This window comes from Hetaerina americana, unplaced genomic scaffold, assembly GCF_022747635.1.
Source record: "Hetaerina americana unplaced genomic scaffold, ioHetAmer1.1.p SCAF_10, whole genome shotgun sequence".
NCBI lineage: Eukaryota > Metazoa > Arthropoda > Insecta > Odonata > Calopterygidae > Hetaerina > Hetaerina americana.
The window spans coordinates 32,790,063-32,813,451 of record NW_027286070.1 but is presented as its reverse complement, the minus strand read 5'-3'; the positions used below and the strand labels follow the sequence as shown (position 1 = coordinate 32,813,451).

Below are 23,389 nucleotides of genomic sequence, written 5' to 3'. Positions count from 1 at the left end.
ACATTTTTACATTTCAAATTTATGTGAAACTTATTGCTTTTCTTGTTCTCATATCAATGTATTGTGTAGATGTACTATATTACATTTATCTAATTTCAAAACAATGTCTGTCTCAAATTTAATTCCTTAAATGTGAGAAATTCACAAAATCTAGAAACATTAAAGTTGTCAATAAAATGCATTAGATAAAGGAGCTTTGATTGGATCTACAAAAAACACCTCAAATGTGAGTAAACAATGAGAGAAGGCAAATTTGGAATCCCACTGAATATCCCTTACCTACTCCAATCTTCCATTGAGAGGTCACAGTGGCTAAAAACTGCACCTCTACATCATAATTATGGGGGTCACCAGTGCTCACAGAAACAATATTGTACGTGTATCTGTACAATTTCATTTTTTTTTATGTTTCCAAGCTGGTTGAACAGGAAGACAAATATCATCAAACAATACTATCATTATAAGTATTTGGCATTTCCAAAGAATTTATGAATAGTAGCCATCAAGGCTAGAAAAAATCAAAAATGTTTGAGCATTCAGATTGACTAATTTGATTGCCAAGACATTGCAATCCATGACAGCCAAATTCAATAACTTGTAATATGATACAGTAACATACAATACCCTATTATATTTTTAATTCAACCCCTTCAAAATGATTAAACCTGCTTGAAGCATTCTACTTGAATTAAAATGGTGGCAAATACCAATAGATCAGTGACCTGGCATGTCCAAAACTTAGTAGATAAAATAGCAAAAATATGAGAGAATTTCTAAACGCATAAAACTTTGACGATGTATGTAACACACCGAAAAAATCTTATTTCTCTTAAAAATCAAATAAATTTGGCAGGTGTTCCATTTTCATCCTTATGGAATGGACATTGACTTACAAAACTAAAGACTTTACTTTTTGAAGCAGCACTTTCTATCAAGTAAATTTCAGTTAATAAATAATTGCATCAAGTATGAACCAAGAGCATACCATGCATAATGCATGGCATGTAACATGTATAGCAGTATGTGTGTTATCCACTCCTGTAACCAACTCAAACAACAGGTAAGTCTAAAAGGCATGTAATGTCATAAAATGAGTAGAGTTAATGTCATGTTAGCAGCCATATTTCAATCAAATTAACTTTCACAACATAAATTATTTTTAATCTCTTCAAACAAAAAATAATCATCATACACACAATTTCAGAAAAACAATTTTCATATATGCACTTCACATTCATACACAACAATTTACATTAACTTCAAATGATTGTTCCAGCACGTGATTGCTCTTCCGTCTAAGTCTCAATCACCTACTTTATCATCTTCATCTTCATCATCCTCATCAACTTCTGATACTGTTACCTCAACTTCATTTTCTGACCAAGGTTTCTTCAGATTTGCAGGAGATGATACCACATGGCTTGCTGATGCTTTTGAACTTTCAAGTTGTTCAGTGCTGACATCATATTTATTTTCATCATTAGCATTTAGCCCCTCCTTATTCGGTGGCAGTAAGCCATACTCATCCATAAAAGGAAGCATGATGCATATGAGAGGTGACTCCACAGCAAGAACATATTCACAAATCTTTGGTTCTAAAAGATACAGAGCCACAGCTGCAGGGCTGCTGCTGGTAGTGCCTCCTGAGTTGCTGCCTTCCGGGCACTTAAGTTTAACCTGTTAAATGAAAGTGTAATTGTTGATTGACACCAGAGTTACAGCTTCACTAGTTTAACTATTTCTAATAGTCCTCTCAGTATACTGAAGGTCACACCGCGTTCAGGTTTTTATTACCTTCGGGTCAATTAATTATATCCATAAGTTTCAGAGGCAATGCAGATTCATTCATCAAGGACAAACATCCCAGCGATTACATTAAAGGCTGGAAAATGTTTGGACTCATTAATGACTCTTTCAATGAAACTAAACTAATTAGACTTTGACTGTCAATAGCTTACCAAACATGAGTGGATTTTCCATCACATCTGAAGTGAGAGATCAATCTCATCACTCCATCCCAAAACAAAGAATCAAGGGAGAGACATTACACCAACACCAATGATGAAATATCCAAATGTCTCCAAATATTTCATCTAGATGTAAAATTACTTCCATTTTTCTGCACTCAGTACATGCTTCCAAGGAAGAAAAAACTTGTTTTTGTCTCAACAGGGGTAATATTTGCATGCTATAAACTGTAGAAGAAAAAAAATTGTACCAAGTGGACAAAGAGATTTTTGTCAGAGCTGGCACATTTTCTGAGATTTTTTTTAAGACATTGAGTCATTCTCCCATTTTTGCTCAACTGAGTAAAAACCCTGTCAGAATGTTTCACAACATGCCCCAATTAACAATGTCTGACTAACTTATAAAATTAACTAAAACGTTACTAACATCTATATGCCAAACTCATCTCAGTCATATGCATCAATCAAGCAAAAATATACCCAGCAGCAGGATGGTATTCGGAGTTAATAATAATGTACATTTATGTAGAAATGTTTTTGTCTCCACTTTTAAATTTTTGTCGGTGTTATTACTTTTCAAGTGTTTTCAATGTAGTGAAATGGTAACTCCCTTTGCCAAGGTTTGGAAAATGACCTGTGATTACTAAGTTGCATGAATGTAGACAGTTATATTTTTACTAAGGACATTACTAAATGTATAAACTATCCAAACACAACATAACACTTGAAGATTATTTTTACTCATGTTTAGATACATGCATTATAAGACAACAAACTCGCAAGCTAGGCATAAATACATTCCCAGTGGTACCCTGAGAAAATATAAACAAATAGGTGTAAACATATCAACTTAAAAAATCAACGTTATTTGTCATGAAATGAAGCAGCAAACCAATAAATATGTACTTACCACTAAATTTCAAATAACTGCATTAAAAAACTTGATAAAATAGAGTTACTACAAAAATTAAAACTAAAACATGGGGAAGACACTAAATTTCTCTTGCTTTAGAAAAGCTCAACCTTTTCCCTCCTTTTCCTCATAAATTTTTATCTCTTTTTTTTTCTTTCATAAGCTCTATTTTTCAGCGCTCCCCAAATAATATTAAGAACCCTCTTTCAAAGAAATCAACGAGATCTGTCCAATAAATACACTCACTGAAGCCACAAAAACTTCATTTTGCAAAATTTAGTCCGCATCAATTTTGTCCTCTTTAAAGTACTCTCCATTTGTTACTATGCACTTATTCCATCTTCTTTTCTACTGTTTAAAGCAGCCTTGGAAGTCCTTGGCAGTTAGGCTTTTTAGTTTTCCTGTCGTTTCTTGCTTTATTGTGTCCACATTTTCCCAGTGATGTCCCCTCATCACAGTTTTGCATTTAGGGAATAGGAAAAAGTCCCATGGGGTGACATCTGGCGAATAAGGAGGATGATCAAGGATGGTGATTGAAATATTTGCCAGAAACTGGCATTTAATCAATGCTGAATGTGCAGGTGAATTATCATGGTGAAGGATCCGTCCATCATGTTCAGTTAAAATAGTGCGCACTGTTGATTATCCTAAAGTCAGTTCATCAGCTATCATTCGGACAGTTTTTCGACAATTGGTATGGACAAGGGATCACACACGATCAATGTTTTCGTCAACACAGGTGGTTGAACGTTGTCCCGGCCTTGCATCATCCGTAGCATCTCGTCTGCCATCTTTAAGATACTTAATCCACTTTAAAACGGATTCTTTCTTCAGAGCATTATCGCCGTAAACAGCTGTAAATATTTAAGAAATTTCTTGATAACTTTTAACAAACTTCACCATGAAGCTTGATGTTGATTCGTTGCTCTGTGATTTTGTCAATTTCCATTTTCAACAAACAATAAAAACAAGGATAAGAGAAACTAACATAACTGGCACCATACGCATAGCTCAACAATCCGCCACGCACAAACAGCTCATTGGGCCTCAGGCAACGAGCGCCTCTAGCGGGCGGGTATGCGTGGCTATAGTCCGTGTCAGGGCCACCAGATTGCTCCAGCATGTGGAACTATGGGTTTGCAGTATGACATATTTTGTATATACTTCTTGTATCTTAAAGCCAGAGACCAAAACAGGTGCCTTAAGTTATGCCCTCCTGCTGCCTATCAAGTTTGGACACCCTTCAAGGTGGCATCCTCCCCTAATTTGAGCAATTTAGGCACCTAACTGATGAGTTGGGACACAGCTGTAATAATATCCCTCACTTTTCTGCAACTTCCCTACATGTCATGAAAACCTATGACATTAATAAGCATTAAAAATGTTCCCGATCAGCAGTCATGACGACTACATATAAACCTGAATCTTAACTCTACATAAATATTATTTTAGAATAAAATAATTGAACATTAAGTACAAGAGGGGTAAATGTAATTTCTGTAACAAATGGCATTTTAATATATGAAATAGAAGTCCAAGACAAAGCTGCTCTGCCACATAAAGAGTTTCACAGCCCATGTTCCATGTGGAAAGACTCAACATTCATTTGGAATGATAAACGAATCCAACTCAATATCAATTCCATTACCATTTCAAATAATGAAAATTCACCTCAACATGGCGTAAGCGTCCTGTCACTTGACATGGTGTCCCTCCATGGTAGAAATGTGACACCTGGCGCTGGCGAGGACCATGGGTTCGAAATCGCTTATGAGGGTTTTCATCAATCCACTGACGATGGCGGGCTTCACTGAAGTGACCCAAGGTGACAGTTTCAGACCGTTTCCCATCCCTCTCCTCATGATACTGCACAACACTCTTCCCATAGCAAAACTCATACCTCCACCAGCCAGAGCCCTTAAAATTTTAAGAGCATTACATAATTAGTAATATGCATAAACAGTAAACTCAAAATCAACCGTGCTAACGGATGCATAATGAAGCAGAGCTAATCAAAAGCATGGATAATCAAAATATGCAGAAAATAATGTCATGATATAAATGAATATATTGGGAAACTCTCCATTTTCATTCTGTGTAATTAATTTTGAGTTTCCCAGCAATGGAAAATACATTTTCCTCACTTTTCAACAATTTTTATGACGGTGAAATTCTATTTTTTCCAAAACACAGAGCTATTATCACGTGAATAGCAGGACATATTTTCCTCAGAAAGCTAAGTAAATCTCATAGCCAGGAAAAAAAAATGACTGGCAAAGAACAAATATTGACCAAGGATCGTTGATATGGGTTCATATTCATCATATGATACCTATGAAAATAATATGGCGTCGATAGTTAATAAATGATTTGTTGAATAATAAAGTAACATATTTGTTCTCCTTAAATGAGAATCTGCTATTCTCAGGGCTAATGATGGCAAGGGAAACAATAATGAGAAAGTACAGATAACATAAAAATGTTTATGTTAAAACATTAAATACAGTTGACAACTTCTGATTTTGTGAAATTAAAACATTTTAAGAAAGTCAAGGTATTTCAAACTTGTATTTTTCATAAATAACATCAAATTTTCCATACATTTACTTATCTTTATGAATGTAATTTCATTAAATTCTGAGGTTCTGGGAAAAGAGCAGCATACAATCAAGAGTTAACATCTTATGGTGTGAGATGAATCTCTGCAAAATCTAGTCATATAGCCCTGTCTTATTTGTACATTTCATTCACTGGGTATTTTAAATGGCAAGTCTTTAGAATAATATTTATCACATATATTTAACTCATAGAACTCCCATATCATCATTGTTAGAGGGTAAATTTTATATTTTCAAGCCTTTGTCATAAATCCTTAAAAACAGGCAAATATTGATCATGCTGCTATACTACTAATCCATAAATTCTCAATTGATATAAAGCAGCTTTTTGATATCTGAGAAAAAATTCAGGTCATTATATATGACCACATGGACAATTTTAGTCACTTCAATCACGAAGTATGCTCACAATATACATTCCAGGTATGACAAAGATTATGCAGTAGATAGCATGAAACCAATTTAGCTTGAATTAAAATCAAGATTTAATCGCTGATTAATCTTAGGATGATAGCCTTGGGACACCTCCAGCTTTTTTCAATATTAGTGAATTTTTGGGTAACAAATCACCCTGGAAAATCACCAGGGATGTGAACGAAACTGAGGCCCATACTCAGGCATATACATTTCACATAAATTAGGATTTTGTAAGAGAAGAATTATACCCTCACATATCAAAACCAATTTGTAAAACTTTAAAGCTTAAATTCTTTAGCTTAAGGTTTTTAAAGTTATTTTTGCTAAGAAAGATCAACAATGGTTACTCTCATGAAATACACACAAGTTGAGTAGAAACCTCCCTTTCATTTAAATATTAAATTCCACTTTGCCACAATTCCCAAAATATCAATAAATACTAAAAAATTATTCAGTAGTAAACTGCAAATTGTATTCTATGAAACAACATGGATCAATCACACAGAGGAAAACTTACGCCATGAAGGCAGGTATGGCCCATTAGGAAATTATTTGCTGGACCTGTATCAGCAGTGGGAGACAAGGGTGGAGATACAGGCGATGTTGGAGATGGTGCTTTGGTCAATCCATCAGGTTTTGCACCAACATTAGTTTCATCCCCACCAACATCTTCACCATTTTTCAAAGAACCTTCAACAGGATGGAATTCAACTCTAACCCTAGGCTCACCACCTTCCTACAAAATAAATAATAAGAAATAAACATTTTTGCCCTTGCCCATTAATTAAGACTTAAGTTATCTATTAGTACAATCAACTCCAGATGATAAAGCTACGTTAAAGAAAAGATTGTGCTCACTGGCACATATCTGCTAACAGGAATTGAAAATAGAAATCATTAACATTTAGGATTTCATGATAGCTCACAAAGATTGTGGTGTAAAATTTGCTTCTCTTATCTTGGCATCATTTCAGCTTTTTCAATGGAAGAATGAATGAAATGTCTAAAACATTATATTGAAAATAGATGACAAAACACAGGAAAACTGAAATCGGTTTTCATAAAGTTTTTTAAAATTAAATTTCTCATTGTAGTTTAACTGTTAAATTCAAAAGCATATGCATGTATGCTATCACCACTTTAACACACTCATAAATAAACCAACATCTGTAGCGAGAAAATTTTCCTTCAAATTTCAGACACAAGAATTCCTATACAATGAGACTTCATACCAAAGAAGCAGCTTACAGCTACATACCTTAACAGCTATTAAATGAAAATTCATACTAAAATCTGGCTTTGTTTGATTTCGGAGGTCATTGATTAATTTGGCATCCTTTGCAAGCCACTACCTAAACCAATACTCTCTCTCTTTAAAATCATAAGTTTACATTTGAATACAATTCACTTCAATGGAGACTAAGTTATAATTAACATTAAAGCCTTTTTCCATGTCTAATGGCTATTTAATTCATCAAAAATCAATAACAACACAAAAGCTAATAAAGATATTTTTAAAGAACAAAAAAGAGCAATATCATACAATAACCAACAAATTTAATATATCAACTTTTTAGATAAGCAATTAAACTTCAGTTATGGCACATGGATAATTATAGATGACATAAAGTCGCTACATTTAATCACTGATTAGTATTACTTTTATAATTTGGATTTGTAAACGAAAAATTTGAAAATTTGAGGTTATCAATACCGAAGTTCCTTCATCCAGATACTAAAAGTCAAGAATGTATTCTGCACATTTTGGAGAAATAAATGCGATAAAAAAGAAATTTTGATTTTATTTATGTATGTATGTGTGTAATAGTATGTTGCATTCGTAGAATATCGGATAGAAAACAATGTATATGCATACAGCATGCAAAGTGAGCATTTCAGCAGCTGAGATGGCTGCTTCTGTTTAAAAGAATTTGCGCTAGACAGATGCCTGGTGAAATTTCATCCCTTGTCCATTTCTGAATGCACTTCAAACCATGATTCATAAGAAACAGTAGATGAGAGAAAATGACTCGCTAAATGAGTGCTTAATAATCAATTATAAATTATTTCATTAAGCACTGCTTTAAAGGACATTTTGCAGAAGTAGCAAAAAGGACAGGGGAAGTCGTGGATTGATTGAATGCCTGCTACTTCAGTCTGTGTTTAGCACTCTTATATTCAGAGAAATTATTTGTGATTTTCTGTGCATAGTTTAACCTAGGCAAAATATGCCTGGAGAAAAATCTGCAATTCGACAGTCATTAGAGAATAAAAAAAAAACTGGAGAAATGAAAAGTAAAATCATTGAAAAGAGAGAAAAAGGTGTGAGCATGACTAATCAAGCACAAGCTTACAATCGGTAAAGAGATTACAATTTGCACTATCCTCAAGAAAAAGGGCAAGTTTAAGAAAGATACTTTAAAAGGAGAGACAAGAATATCTACACAATGGCTATGTATTCTTAATTATGTTAATCAGGCTAAAAATAATAATAGGCATAACTTAAAAAAAAAGGGCCATGACATTTTCATACAAATTAAGCAATTGACATTTTCAAACATTAGTGAGGAAAATTAATTAAAACATGGGAGACAAGTTCATCAGAATATTTAAAATAGCATTTTAGTAGAAATGTAATGATGAAATTATAGATTAACACTTCAATATTATTCTAACTTTTATCATTCAAGACGATAGACTAAACCTATAAAGAGCTGATAGAAAAAATAAATAAGAATGCTGTATTTTCACATAATAGGAAGAAATGGGTTAAAAGTTATCCTATACGCACAATTAATTAACTAATGCGGAAGTTATTCACAAACCCATTAACCTTAACTTGAGGTAAATATAGGAATGCAATACTAAACAAATTAAGCTATGCAAAAGTTTTGGTTGCATTTTATATTACTAATCTTAAGAGAGTAACTAATATGTGTATACAAATTCAGTAAATACTGATACACCAATGCAGTATATTTTTCTAGCAGTCATTAAGTTTGAAAGCTCACTTAAAATTGAAAATAGCTTACTGCCTCGCCTAGTAACTAAATATTGGACCATGCAACCTAGACTAATTTGCCTAAATAAAAAGACTAATTTGGGGAAAAGTTGGACGAGGAAGTTCGAAGAGGATGGCCAAAAAATAGTAGATTCCAATACGTAAAGACTCTGATCTGCATATATATTTTGAATGCCAAGGAAATTTGAAACCTATTTTGCAAGACCATGTTATATTAGTATCTAAACATGAGATTTTTATGCAAAGCCTTCAGTAATTGCAAATACTGTCAAACGTACATCAGGACAAGCATTTACTCAGGCAAATGAATTACAAATTATGGTCAATATTGTGGTAATTTAATACAAAAAAATTAAATCTGGATTTACATATTAATAAGTTTTAAACCTTTTGATTGCAAATAAAATTTAACATTGGAAACAGGGATTTTGTGAAACAAAGGCAGTGGCAGTGGCTCACCACACAGCAGAACCAAACTGCCAAAAATATTTTGTTTAATGTGAAATAGACAAAATATGATGTTTTTGCCAGCTGCAAATTTTCCAATAGAGCTTCTAGATATCCTGATGAGTGCGATAGAAATAAATAATATCTTTGCCTGCCTAGTTTATGATTTCAAATTCCACACTATGCATAAATATTCGGAATGATTAGCATATAAAATCTATTTGTCATAAGCAGATAGAAGACTTTTTATTTACAGGTGACATACTTATCTCAACTAAACTAGAAAAAATATGGTTTTACTTTAATGGCTATATTATGAAAGCAATTCTTGTTTTCTACATAACTTGCTTTGTATGGTGGTATTTCTCAGTATGTCAGAGCAACGTTCACCAGAACACAATTACTGTGTAAATACACCCATTAATGAGTTTAGTAAAATACACGCAACTTCTGATGGTAACAATAACAAAATGATCATATTAAACATATTGTATAATAGCATATTGCTATTACATCCAATTTTAATTACCAAATGATAATGCACAGAAAACTATTTTTAAGTGCTAGACCTGAAATTATAAGGACCAACCTGATCTTTTTCAATCGTGCGGATGACTGTATATGCAGAATACACCTGTTTCTTGTCTTCCTGTTGACAAACAGCATGAAACAATGAGGTTTTGAGGCAAATAATAAATTTAGCAATAACTGAAATTAAAAATTTAATCATAAAAATAATGTGTGCAGGAATAAAAAATTAGGAGCATACTAATTGAAAAATTGGAGGGGGGTGGGGGGAGTGATTAATTGCAGGCCACAAGCAGGACTCCATATTAATTAAATTGCCTCCCACTATTTACAGGGATGGGTTCGACATAAATTTTGATCACTAAAGTTTTTTCTCTACTTCAAATACAATGGAAACTAAAAGTATTTCATTAAAACCTATATGTTAGGGATTAAAAGAAAAAAAATAAAGAATGAAGCTGGGAAAAATTATCTGTCTCTACACTATGGTTAAATAACTGTCAATGTTTAAGAGTACTGTCATACATATTTCCCTAATGCCTTTATAAAGTCTAATTATGGTCATTATTTTGGAACGGGGAGTTTAGCTATGAACCAAAGAAAATGACAGTAGTTTACACCATTACCCTCACCAATGGCACGAAGTACTATAATTACAAAGGAATGGCCTTAAGGTAGTTCAAATTGAAGTCTTGTCTGGATTACAAAGTCATTGTTTTTGGAATTAAATAAGGCAAGAATATTTACGGTTCCCTTGTAGACCAGCAGAATACACATCATGGGCATGGAAGATAGTGTGTGCTTCAGATGAGAAATAGTCAAACACTAATGTGGGTGGGATAAATGCAGTGACCACCACCATTTACATACCTGAATGCACACAATGAATATGCTTATTATTAATCTACATTGATACTAATAAAAATATGGAAATTCTATCTCATGGGTCAGGTAAATCTAAGACTATTAGATTGATAACATAAATCCCATTTATATACATTCCTACACAAAACCATTTAATTTTAAGTATCACTCCAATTTACCAATGTACTTATGGTATGCTACATATATTACAGTAACATATTTATACTCACCGGAGCTTTTTGGTATCGCAGTTTCAGGCTTTCTGCTTCTAGATTTAGTAAATCTCTAGGCTTTTTGGGAGAATTCTCATATGGCAGGCAACTGATAGAATTCTCACCAGACTCTTGTGCCCTTAAAAGAAAATAAACAGGTCTCAATGAAAACCAAGACTGATTATGACCAAATTATATATTGTACGAGAATTCCAAGGAAAATACTATCTTGAATTGGGACTGTAACATGGACCTTCATTTTGCCAGGTCATATGCAGACCACCTAACTACCCAGCATCAGATTCTCTGGCAACAGTATTGTTAAACTAAAGGAACAAGAGAGCATTGTCTACAAGCGGCCACATAAATTTAAATATCAATCAGGATATATAATTTTTCATTTAATCTAGAATCTGCGGTTAAGAGGACTTAAGAATTCGGCCAAACACACCTTCCGTCTGTTTTATTTGTCTTGAAAAAAGTTTTAATTTCTGTCAATAAAATTATATTATAACTAAAACCATATGTTTATCTCCTTCACATTTCAAGGAGTGAACATGTAGGGGCATCACTTTAAAGTAATTATTACTAAGAAATAACTGAGGTAACTGGATATTATTTATTATAAATGGTCATTGTTCCATGTGAACATAATGTTGAAAATTACAGCTTTTAATGTTGATTTGTTTTGTCTCAGGAAATCATCGATTGAAATAACTTGCAGTATGGAGAAGTTATGGGCTCGTAGTATGAAAGTTCCTTCATTTGAAAATTTACAGTGCCCAGCCACGATGATATTTTGGCTGTTTATGGAAATGATAGTCTTGTCATATGATACAGTTGTGAGGTGGAAAAGGAATTTTCAAACTGGCCACCTATTCCTCACAGATGATCCAACAAGTGGAAGCAGCTAGCATTATATAGCATTAAGCTCAGCTGATAACGCTGTTTCGGCCTCAGGATCACAAATACCACAGTAAACCACTGCATTGACAGCATAGTATACATGCATTCAGCCTTATAGTAAGTAGAATGAGAATCAGGTTCTACAATGAATAAATGTTTACATACATGTAGCTTCTATTTTTTAATGCATAAATTCAATCTTATTCATTGCACATATTAATATCAAAATATTGTGATCTTTTCTATCTGATCCTAGTATTATTCATAAATTCTAATTTGAAAAATCAAGGTGCATCTTAATGACCAGGAAATATGGTATTTCATTCTTTGGCCAATATCCTACTCCTAATAATAGATAAATCTGATTTTAAATGTTTGTTTGGTGACAAAACATGCAAAGAGAGAGAAAGGGTTTCTAATTTTTAGAATAAATTGAGTAAAATTTCAGAAAGTAACATAGGCTAGATCTTATTAGGATATACTTTTCTGGAAATTTTTGATTGTGAAAAAAACATTTTTTAAAGACAAAAATGTGTTCATTTATTTGTCATCTGAGATGCTGTAGGTTTAACAAATCAATATCCATGTTATTGAGACTTTATGAGTGGACAAATTATGAAAATTATTACCTCTCTCAAAGTTACTCAATTAAACTAAAGGGAGAGAACACTTGCTTAACCTAAATAGAAAATTCCATTTTTGGAATGGAAAATATACTCTCCAATGGCCTTGAAAAAATAAAATTACAAACCAGTAAGATTTGCCACTGTACAATCATAGAAAATATTTATATAAAGAAGACCCTCACATTGGCACAACATTTAAACTATTTTATTCACAAAAACTAACTCTAAATGATAAAAAATGGGTGAAATATTTTTGCCCTCCAACTAATAGTTTTTCATACTCACCTGTATTTTGGATGAGCACATAATAATGGTGACAGAACCACAACTTCATATTCACAAGTGGAAGACTCCTTTAATGAATATATTTCATGCTTCCCATGCACATGGCATACATACAGAACCCTTGTAGTGCGAGGTTTTCCGCTCAAGTCACACAGTGTGCCATCCACCATATCCAACTGTCAAAGAATAATATATGAGATCATCATTTCCATCTACACATAAATGCTCATGTAAATTAGCAGGCCACACATACATTAGCATGCTTAGGGGGAGATTTTGACATTTTAAGTCCTTTTCTTCCTGGTAGCTATGAAAATAACGGAAAAACAAACACCATGAATCAGAAAACCTGCCAAGCATTCTAAAGAAGCAACAGTCAGATTTTGATTCATTTGATTTTATTTGGGTTTGAAAATCTAGTGGTGTCAAAGAGATGACCACACAGCAGATGCTTCAGCAAATAATGGGGTGAAACTGGAGTTTGGCAGCAAGATACTGTCCTATTCAGACACAAAAACTGCATGAACTTGGCACCAAGTATTTACATAAAAGAAGAATTTATACTAGAGAATATAAAAACTTCCGCTTACGAAGGTGGTCCCAGAAGTACCTGGCCTGACATAGAGATGGTGGTATTTGTTTAAAAAATATCGCAGTACGAAAAAATATGCAATGTATAAAGCATATGTTTCAAGTTTGAAGATGCTACATTGTTTTAGAATTTGTTTGTTTGGTCATGGCATCAGTTTTTTGGGATGCGCGTGGGATAATTTTCATTGACTATCTTGAAAAAGGAAAAACTATTACGGCGAGTATTATGGGAACTTATTGCAATGTTTGAGCGAAGAAATCAAGCAAAAGCGGCTGCATTTGGCTAAGAAGAAAGTGTTGCTTCATTAAGACAATGGACCAGCTCACAAATCCGTTATTGCAATGGCCAAAATACATGGTTTTAAGTTTGAATTGCTACCTCATGCACCCTATTTGCCAGAATCAGCCCCCTTGGATTGTTTTATTTCCACTAACTTGAAAAAATGGCTGGGGGGTCAAAGATTTTCCAACCATGAAGAAGTGATGTCGGCAGTTAATGGCTATTTCCAGGAGCAAGAGAGTTCTTATTATAACAAGGGTATCGAACAAATTGAACATAGCTGGGAAAAGTGTATAGAGCTGAAAGTAGATTGTTGAAAAATATATACATTTTTTTAAAACTTTTGCGTTTACTTTTTTGGGTCAGGTACTTCTGCGATTATCCTCGTACAAAGTTATTATATGACATCCCTTCATTGGGATGTTAAGAAACAGCAGTTCAAATTTTTAACTTGAAACTAACTTGAATTTAACTAACTTAAAAATGGCTGGGTGGTCAAAGATTTTCCAACTGTGAAGAAGTGATGTCGCCAGTTAATGGCTATTTTCAGGAGCAAGAGAGTTCTTATTATAATAAGGGTATCGAACAAATTGAACATAGCTGGGAAAAGTGTATAGAGCTGAAAGTAGATTGTTGAAAAATATATACATTTTTTTAAAACTTTTGTGTTTACTTTTTCGGGTCAGGTACTTCTGGGATTATCCTCGTAATACAAAGTTATTTTTAATGACATACCTTCATTGGGATGTTAAGATACAGCAGTTCAAATTTTTTTCCATTTCAATCAAATATCTATTTAAATTGACATTTTCAAATTTAGGATGCAAAATTTTCTATTTCATTCAGAGTAAAATTGATGCATTTGTTATATGCAATGAGGTGTTGTTCTCCAGTGGACCTGGCAATGTATAGCCCAGGTTCATTTCTAGCTGATGCCTCACGGTGCCTTCAGTTTCACTCAAAGCAGAGTGATTTTTCAGATACCAGGTCTTACTCATAAACCACAGATGGCACAGGTAAAAAAAGAATTATCCCCCCACTCTATTGTGTGATTTTTTTATACCATTGAGCTTAGTTTTGGGCGACCTTTATTCTAACCCATCAAAACCAGCAGGTTGATTGACGTGGTTTTATAGTGCTCATTATATTTGCATCATGGTGAGAGTAAGACCATTTTTTGGGACATTTCTTTTCGATTTAATGCATTTCCTTTTCCTGTTAACTTTTCTGATTCAACTATTGGACCCTAATGGTGTGGTAGGCAGAAACCTGTTGCCTTAATCGTGCAGTCATTTGAATGATATTCATTTAATTTTTCACAGAGCATAGTATTTCCATTTCAATATTTTTTTAAAGCCATGCATGCAACCAGAAAGGCATAGGATATTCACATTCGTGGACCAATCAGTAATTGTCACATTAGAATTGACCCTTCCCAATTCCAAAAAAAATTCAACTGCACTTAACATTCATTTAAAAAAATTACAATGCTTAGTAAAAGAAAATAGTATTACCTGTAAATACGGCATATTAATTCCATCTATTTTTTTTACTGGTATTTCAGTCTTTTCCTTCTTATCCAGTTCTTCACCTGAATTCACGGGAAGACGTTCATTTCAGTTAATATTACAGTTAATATTATTTAAAATACAATTACCCGTCCTTTATCAAACAGTTTAACATTGTGGTAACTTATAAACTGGCAGCGAGTAAACCATAAAATGATTTTAAATAATACCAACTTGTGGTTAGTTTTTCGACAAGACCAGTTTAGTGATCAAAACTTGTGAACTTACTCAGAGATTTAAAAAGCTTGAAATCTAGGACTCCTAAAATGTACTCTTGCACTTTCATTTTTCTTCCATCTCTGTCTTCGTGGTACTGCCGGAGATATCTGCCATGGCATAATTCATAATTCCAATAAGGCTCCAGCTGTACAAGGAAAATGTGCCATTTAGAAATGGAAATATTACTATGGAAAAAACTATATCATGAATGTATTTTAACAAACTCACCCTGTATGAACAAGACGACTGGGTGAAAAGGGGAAATAGGAGTCCTAACGGTGAGGAGCCAGTATAATTTTCGGACGAATCCTAGAAAAGACATTGAAACCTGGCCATGAATTACAAGAACATAGAAATAAAATCTGAGGGGCAGAATTATAAAAGTACCTTTTCTTTCTCCACAAACTTTGGGAGAATACATTTATATCTCTCGTTGTTCACCGTCGTCACAGAAATGAAATCCGCGTCCACGTCCTATAATAAATATATTCATTAAAATAATTTATTATTTCAAAATTAAAAATCGTACAGAACATGTGCACACCACACACCAGAAGATCATTTCCGCCTCTCCCAGGCCAATTGATTTTATATAAAGTTGTGTCATCAAATGCCCTCAAGTCATTTGCCAGCACACAAACCCCAACTAGGACTATAACTATTGCTAATAAATTTAAAAAGCGACACGACTCCATGAATTTCATACTTGTATAATTTAACGTCGGATTACTATGTTCATACACCTATTTAACTATTACACGATTGGTACACGTCACTAAAACCATTGAAAATCAATCTGGGAATTAGAACCAAAGAAATATGGACCTAATTTACTCAACCAAGACAAAAATCAACACTGTTGATCACTCTTGAAATGTACAGAATTTGTATTCACTTTTTTCACAACATACAAGTTTCACAGGTATTCACAACATCGGAAAACAATGAGTTCATCGTACCGCACGTCCACAGGGCAAATTGATTTCTATCTTAATGAACCATCTTAAGATGATTTTTTGAACTGAGACCGTATCTTTTACCCAATAACTAAAAATGTGCTATCAATGTAAATATCTAGGTGAAACTAGTTCTCGGTACCCAAACAAAATGTTCGGCTTAGACGAATTTGCCAGTTCAGCTGACCACGACTGTCAAATAAAGATGTTGAAAATCATGTTCCGTACCAAAATAGTTGCTTACGCGGGAATTTAAAAAAACAGGAATCACACATGGGAAATGTCTACCGTTGCTGTAAATGCATAATTCAAGGCGGGTGAACTTCATGAGATAACATGAAATTAAATGCGAAAAATATAATATGGAGGCTAGTAGGTTATTATTGACGCTCCTGCGAATGGTCAAGTAAATGTAATGGAAGATTAATAAGTCACCTCCATGAACCGGGAGTAAAACTTGCTACGTTCTACCAAAACTTTTTCTTTAGTTTGTAAATATTCTATGACTTTATGGAGGTCGAAATAGCTGATGGATAGCGCTTTCGTAATTTTCCTATCCGTGACGGGGTGTTGACATTTTATTAATAGCTTTTCCAGGAAATATTGATTCATATTTGCGATCTCAAAGCCATTAATGGAAATTTTAATGGCTTAGAATACTGTACTCTTTCTGTTAATGTTTATTTTCAAATGGTCTACAATCGAAATGAAGTTGACTAAAATTGTCTCAAACAATAATTTACTCAGTAACCCAAGGAAATAAAAGTCCTATCCTCATGTTGAAACCGGTTTCTTAAATTTTGTATCGGATTTCTCAAACGTCCTGAATATTTTATGACTCCAGAGTATGTCCATGCAATGGATCCATACACCATTACCAAAATCTACTAGGTTGTCTTTCTAGTGTATTGAAATGGATGGTCTCTGTCCGTGAAGCGGCTAAACCGATCCTAGCGCTAAGAGTGACAAGTCTGCAAACTGCATTATAAGTTGAGTTTTGTTTTGGTTTCCCGGTAGTGGTCTGTACTCTACCTGGCGATCGGAATTTTTGCTCGAAAAGCCTCAAAGAATTCGCGAAGTATACCATAATAATGGCGTTCAACATTGCGGCGTTTTCATACATCATAGCTTTATTGGGAGATGCGGTGTTAATATTTTTTGCAATTTATCATGTGAGAGATTAATATATTCCAAGAAAAATCTATCCACGCATTCACGCTTGTAATAATGTTTACCTATGCACACTTTAATTCCAGGTGATAGCTTTTGATGAGTTAAAAACGGACTATAAAAATCCTATCGACCAATGTAATAGTTTGAATCCAGTAAGTAAGATATTAAAATTGAATGCAACCGAGTTAAGTAATGAAACTAGAACAACTTAGTTTATGTATGCTACTGGCTATAATACTGTAACTTGCTTATTTCCAGTTGGTTCTACCCGAATATATATTACATATATTTTTCAACGTATTGTTTATGATCGCGGGGGAATGGTTTTCCCTTTTTTTGAATGTCCCACTTATTGCCTATCATCTAAACAGGTATGCAGTGAATGACAAGGTATTTAGAACTGAAGCATGATTAAGTAATGAATAAATTAATTTTATTTCATTTGAAGGTATCGCACAAGGCCAGTTATGTCAGGCCCCGGTCTTTATGATCCTACTAGTATTATGAATATGGACACCCTAACGAAATGTCAGAGAGAAGGATGGATTAAGTTGGCTTTCTACCTACTGTCCTTCTTCTATTATTTGTATGGGTAAGTCTAACGATTTTATCAATTGAACTTACATCCGTATTACATTAATTGAATTATATCCGAAGATCCGGGAATTCGTTTTGTGTGTATTTTAGTTTCTTAATAGACGCTGCTGATTTAAGTTAAAATTTTCTTTTCAGGATGATATATTCCATTATTTCTGTGCCTCAGTGAGTGAACTTTGTGACTCGTGTGATCCTGTGGAGTATTTAATGATTAAATTAACTCATTTCTAAGTTTTTACATTAAAAAGCGAGCGTGTGAATTTGTCTCAGAGCGGAAAATAAGTTCGTTCCCTCCTCGAACCTCAGCGTTCTTGGTATTCATGTTGTAAATACCGGGAAAAGAATCATTACAACTTCAGGGCCTAGGGTAACTTTTTAAACATTTTATGTGCACTTCATAGGCCTCTTTTTCAGATGTAAATCAAATGAAATAAATTATTTCATCCATGTTTTTATCTCCATTTAAATGTTTTTATAGTAAATTTCTTCTGCCAAATTTGGTAACTGCCATAGTGAGTGCTGTGAAAAAGGTGTGTTGACAGAAATGTAAGTTCCTTTTCCAAAAATAGTCGACTTTATGATACAAATGGAATGACATCAATAAAACTTCCTTGTAAGTGTACAAGTGTCATTTGTTTTGTGTGATACTTATTTCTGAACTAATGACAGTTTTTCTCATTATTTTTTGGTTTGTTAAAGCAATTTTTAGCTCTTTGCTTTGCACTGCAGCAACTTTTTCAGGTGCAAATGGTCTCTGAAAAGTATGCTATGTGTAAGCTGCATATTGAGGAGCACACTAAACGCTTTCTTAATTAACTATTCAGAGGAGAACATTCAGTTAGATGGAATAGTAGAAATAAATGTGACAAGTATTTTGGTTGTTGCTTTGTTTGCAAGATGTTGGCCATTGACCATCACTAAGGAAATTAGGAAACTCAGATGGGCTCCTCAGTCACCATAGAAAATTCTTGTACAGCCATGTCCAGAGTGGCAGTGAAGAGGCTGTGGTGGACGAGCTGACGCTGCAGTAAGCCGATGTTATGGAAAAATAGCTATTCAACACATTTTCACACCTAGGTATCTATCTCCATCCTACCTTTTTCCTTCGTGACCCTCCTTTGAAAGAAACCACATAGCGATGGCACAAGTTGAATCAGGGCTTTATGTACATGAAAATGAAGCCCTAATAGTTGTAATTTTATAGTTTCCTTTTAGTTCTTGGAAGTTAAGTTTTCAAAAGCGATATTTTTGTGCTTGCGAGTGATTATAAGGCTGATTATGTTGAATTAGAAGAATGAACTTTCGATTGGATTAAAAGTTTTTCTCCCCAACCACTGTTTGCATTCTATTTTAGGGGTGCTACTATGGTGAAACATGTACCACAGTTTGCGCAGAATATTGGTTTTAAATTCCATGTTCATATAAGGTAGGGTCCACTGTCAATAGTTTACAATTACTAAAGAATTTCAGATCAAAGTACATATTATTCAATTATACTTTCAGCATGAAATTATGTTATATAGGGAAATGAGTTAGTGGCCACAATAGGGCCACTAACATTCCTTGTCATTTCTGACATTGCAGGCAGTAGTTATGGCCATGACTAATATTTGCCCAATCAAGCATTAGTTTTTGGAAGTGCAATGGCTTGGAAATCTCTGGAAATTCATTGATATTGAATACCCTATTGGTCCTAATATCAGCCAAAGTATGGGCACGCATTAAAAATCCAAAGAGATACAGGAAGCTGCCTACTTCTTAGATTACAATATAATTTTTACCTATAGACATTTAGGAACAGTACTACTAATTAGTATGATTTCCAAGGAGCAAGTGTAGTTACAGATTACAGCAATTGGTTGATACATGTAATTAAAGCTTCTAACTGATTAGAGAAGAAGAGAATGGAAATATGGAAGTTTCAAGAGGAGCAAAAAGGAAGAAGTGCCAAGCAGCACTAATAAAAATATAAGTGAAAATGAGGAATAGGTAAACAGAGTATGCATATCCACATAACACACCGTATTTCAGGTAAAGTACTTTTTTCACTGTGAAAATCTAACTGCTGGGTTTATTGATACTAAACCTTGATAGTCTAACCTGGAGAAATAAATGTTACCACCGCTTGCTCTAGCATCACAAGGGTAAAATTTTACCCAAGATTTTTTAGAGTTAAGAGAAGTGAATTAAAGTGGTGTGGTGGCTAGTCTAATGGCATTCTGCCTCCTTGGCTCTGCAGCCCAGTGTGGGCTTTGGCTTCCCTCAAGATGACTGTACATTCTCCTCTATTCTAAGCCTTCTCCCGCCATCTTTTAATTTTCATGATCTTCATATCCTGTATCCAATTGCTTTTTTGGTTCCCCTTCTCTTTCCCTTCATGCTCCCAGGTAGCAATTTCTTTGGCGTTCTTACCTTACTCATTCTCTTCAAGTGATAGAATTCTCATTGGCAGCTGACATAGTCCATATTTAAGGTCCCTAGGTCAACATTACTAGGGTAATTAGTGCTTTATAGAGCTTAATTTTTAAATCCTTTGATCCTTTGGAGCATTGATTTCAATAACTCAGTGTTAAGGAAGTAAGCTCTGTTCCCAGCCATGATCCTTCTATTAATCTTCTCTGTCATTATGTTTTTACTATTGAGAACAGTACAAAGGTAGCTAAAACATCTCACACTGTGAAAAGTGTATTGTCAAAATGTTATATTTTGACTTCTTCTTATGCATTCCAATGGAGACATTTTCATGGTATTTTGTTTTTACCTCATTCATTCTTAGTCCTTTGACTCATCTCTTCCAAGTATCCTCGTACATTTCCTTGAGGGAACCTGTATTCCTTACCACCAGTGCAATATCGTCAGTCTAAGCCTGGGCAGACATGTATGTTAGTCTCTGAATCTCAATTCCTTCACTGTTTCATGTATTGCCAAATTAAAAAATAATGCTGAAAAAAATCCTCTTATCCTCAGTTGCTGCCTTGAAGGCTGTACTAGTCTTTCCTCCCATAAAGGCCTGTTTGGGATCCTTTCGTAATCCTTTTAACCAGTTTAATTAGGTTCTTTGGTACTCCCAAGTCCCCCTATAGTATTCAACATCTTTTTCCAATTTATGCTACCAAATACTTGGAAGTCAATAAACAGCATATTTATATTGATATTATATTGATAGCATTCTTCATTGATGGCCTAATTACAAAGATTGGATCATTGTTCCTCTTCCTGGTCTAGAGCCACATTGGTACTCTCCAAGAACTGCAAATGTGTTCATTCTCTTCTGTGGTATACTATAGAAGGCCTTGTAAATGACTTAAAATAATGTGATCCCCCTGTAGTCGCTGCACTGCATTTTATCTCCCTTTTTGTAATGGAGAGATTTGACCCATCCTCCATTCATCTGGCATTTTCTCTCTCTCCCATATTTCACATACTAGTCTGTTCAGATTATGGTTAACTCACTTCCTCCCCACTTAAGTAGTTCACCTATGATATGATCCTCTCATGGGGCCCATCCATTTTTCTGTCACTTCACTGCTAGCTCTACCTTCTTTAAGAATGGTTAATCAACTTCTTGGTTTATGACCTTCATACGCACTGCTCCCTCATTCTCCTCATATCATTCTTCCACATTCAACAGTTCTGTGAAATACTCAGCCCATTTTCCCTGAACTTCTTTCCCCGCAGAAGTTTGCTTTCCATTCTATCCTTACCTGTGTCAGTCCTTGGTTGAAACTCCTTTTTTAATCCATATTGTTGCCTGGTATAACTACGTTCATTCTGGTCGTTCAGCTCCCCAATATTTTTCATGCAGCTCTTGAAATATACTTTTCCTTTGAAATATTTTGTTAGCTGGCCTTCTATACTCTATATACTTCTCATAGTTTGCCTTGTCCTCCTCGGAATCATTCTCATTCTGTCTTTATTATTCTTTTCAATGATTTTTCTACACTCTTTTATCAAGCCGTTTCTCATTCTTTTTTTGCTTCCCTATGGTGTCTTTTGCATCCTCTTCCATTGCCTTATTTATTCCTGAACACTTTCTCTGTATTGACTCATTCTCAGTCATGCCCTGTGCCTTTTATTTAATTTCTTTCTCAGTATTTCCTAGTACTGAGTGACAAACTTATCGTTTTAATTTCTCCACATCCCATGGGATTCTTTTGGGTCCCTCAATGGATTCTACTATTGCAATTCTCTCTCTGAACCGAGCTTTTACTAAGTGAAATTGGAAAATAAAAGCTGATATAAAACTAAAAGTTCAGCCAAGTACCTTTGAATTCACCTTTTCTAAGTAATGATCCGAGTCGTGGTTTGGACAGACCTAATATTAATGATTGATTATCACGCCTTCTGTACACCAGACCATGGTCAATTTGTTGAACTACTCCTGTGCCTGGTATTATTCAGGTTCCTTTATACATATCCTTATGTTCAAAACAGATGCCTTTAATCATCAATCCATTACCCTCTGCCAGATAGCTGAGTATCTTTCCATTTTCATTTGTTTCGCTGTGTAGTGTGTTTCTCGGTTATATCTTGTATTTAATCTTCTCCATTTTTGTATTTAAGTCTCCAAGGAGTTTTATCATTCCATATTTAGCTATCATCGGGGTAGTCCAAGGGTAGAACTTTGGACTACTGACCTGGGGGCCCGGGTTCGATTCCCAGGTAAGCCTCTCTAGACACCTGCAGTTCCACCCAAGCTATGTGATTTTTCGGGTTACTGATATTTCTGGGAAAACATAACCGGCACATGGAAAGGAACTGGCCCCCCTACCCTGATGTGCGCATTTTCTATGCCGTCAGGCTTAGTACTGTGTGGACTCTACAGGTATTATTAGCTACTAAACCAACCATTAGGGTTGATCACTGTGTTTACAGTATTTTTGGTTAGGTATCTTACTCCAATCGCAGTCTAACCTATATGAGAATCCATTCTTCTCTGCATCATCGGTATTCTCTGTGGGTGCATAAGCCAAGATGCTAAATGTTTCAAAATTATCCTTGGAGCCAAAACTTACACCATCTATCTCCTAGTGCCTTAAATCCAAGGTAGCTTTGTTTCATTTTAGCCCTGACAATGAAACATGAGCTATGTTTTCCAATTATTGTTTCAGACCCACTTTAGGTCTCCTCTTCCTGTATAAAATCTCCTCTTCATCTATCCTTCCATTGCCACTCCACCTTACCTCCTGCATCTTTGCAT

At 34.5% G+C, this 23,389-nt stretch overlaps 2 protein-coding genes across 3 annotated transcripts; one reads left to right on the top strand and one right to left on the bottom strand.

Annotated features, from left to right (window-relative positions):
• Positions 1–1,139: 1,139 nt before the first annotated feature.
• On the bottom strand, positions 1,140–16,634 carry LOC139700042 (endoplasmic reticulum lectin 1). Of its 2 annotated transcripts, XM_071598502.1 has the most exons (11): positions 16,015–16,634; positions 15,851–15,937; positions 15,692–15,772; positions 15,473–15,608; positions 15,191–15,267; positions 12,806–12,981; positions 11,007–11,127; positions 9,974–10,033; positions 6,433–6,651; positions 4,552–4,797; positions 1,140–1,677 (listed from the first exon to the last, which is right to left on the bottom strand). In XM_071598502.1, the coding sequence occupies exons 1-11, from the start codon at positions 16,165–16,167 to the stop codon at positions 1,303–1,305; spliced, it is 1,731 nt and encodes a 576-aa protein (XP_071454603.1). In that variant the 5' UTR covers positions 16,168–16,634; the 3' UTR covers positions 1,140–1,302. The 2 variants fall into 2 exon arrangements, with proteins under 2 accessions (XP_071454603.1, XP_071454604.1); XM_071598503.1 differs by lacking the exon at positions 9,974–10,033 and having other exon boundaries at positions 16,015–16,633.
• A 774-nt stretch (positions 16,635–17,408) lies between these two features.
• cni (protein cornichon) lies at positions 17,409–18,650 on the top strand. Its single transcript, XM_071597354.1, has 5 exons — positions 17,409–17,591; positions 17,676–17,744; positions 17,851–17,963; positions 18,041–18,184; positions 18,325–18,650. The coding sequence occupies exons 1-5, from the start codon at positions 17,511–17,513 to the stop codon at positions 18,356–18,358; spliced, it is 441 nt and encodes a 146-aa protein (XP_071453455.1). The 5' UTR covers positions 17,409–17,510; the 3' UTR covers positions 18,359–18,650.
• The last annotated feature ends 4,739 nt before the right edge of the window (positions 18,651–23,389 follow it).

Bases quoted from the DNA above. Each gene is read 5' to 3' on its own strand.
- LOC139700042 (XM_071598502.1), bottom strand. From the start codon at position 16,167: ATGAAATTCATGGAGTCGTGTCGCTTTTTAAATTTATTAGCAATAGTT. The intron at 11,128-12,805 runs GTGAGTATGAAA...TTTTCTTTTAAG, and splicing joins TGTGCTCATCCAAAATACAG to GGCACAAGAGTCTGGTGAGA. The intron at 4,798-6,432 runs GTAAGTTTTCCT...TAAAATTTTAAG, and splicing joins GCCATACCTGCCTTCATGGC to GGCTCTGGCTGGTGGAGGTA.
- cni (XM_071597354.1), top strand. From the start codon at position 17,511: ATGGCGTTCAACATTGCGGCGTTTTCATACATCATAGCTTTATTGGGA. The intron at 17,592-17,675 runs GTGAGAGATTAA...CTTTAATTCCAG, and splicing joins TATTTTTTGCAATTTATCAT to GTGATAGCTTTTGATGAGTT. The intron at 17,964-18,040 runs GTATGCAGTGAA...TTTCATTTGAAG, and splicing joins ATTGCCTATCATCTAAACAG to GTATCGCACAAGGCCAGTTA.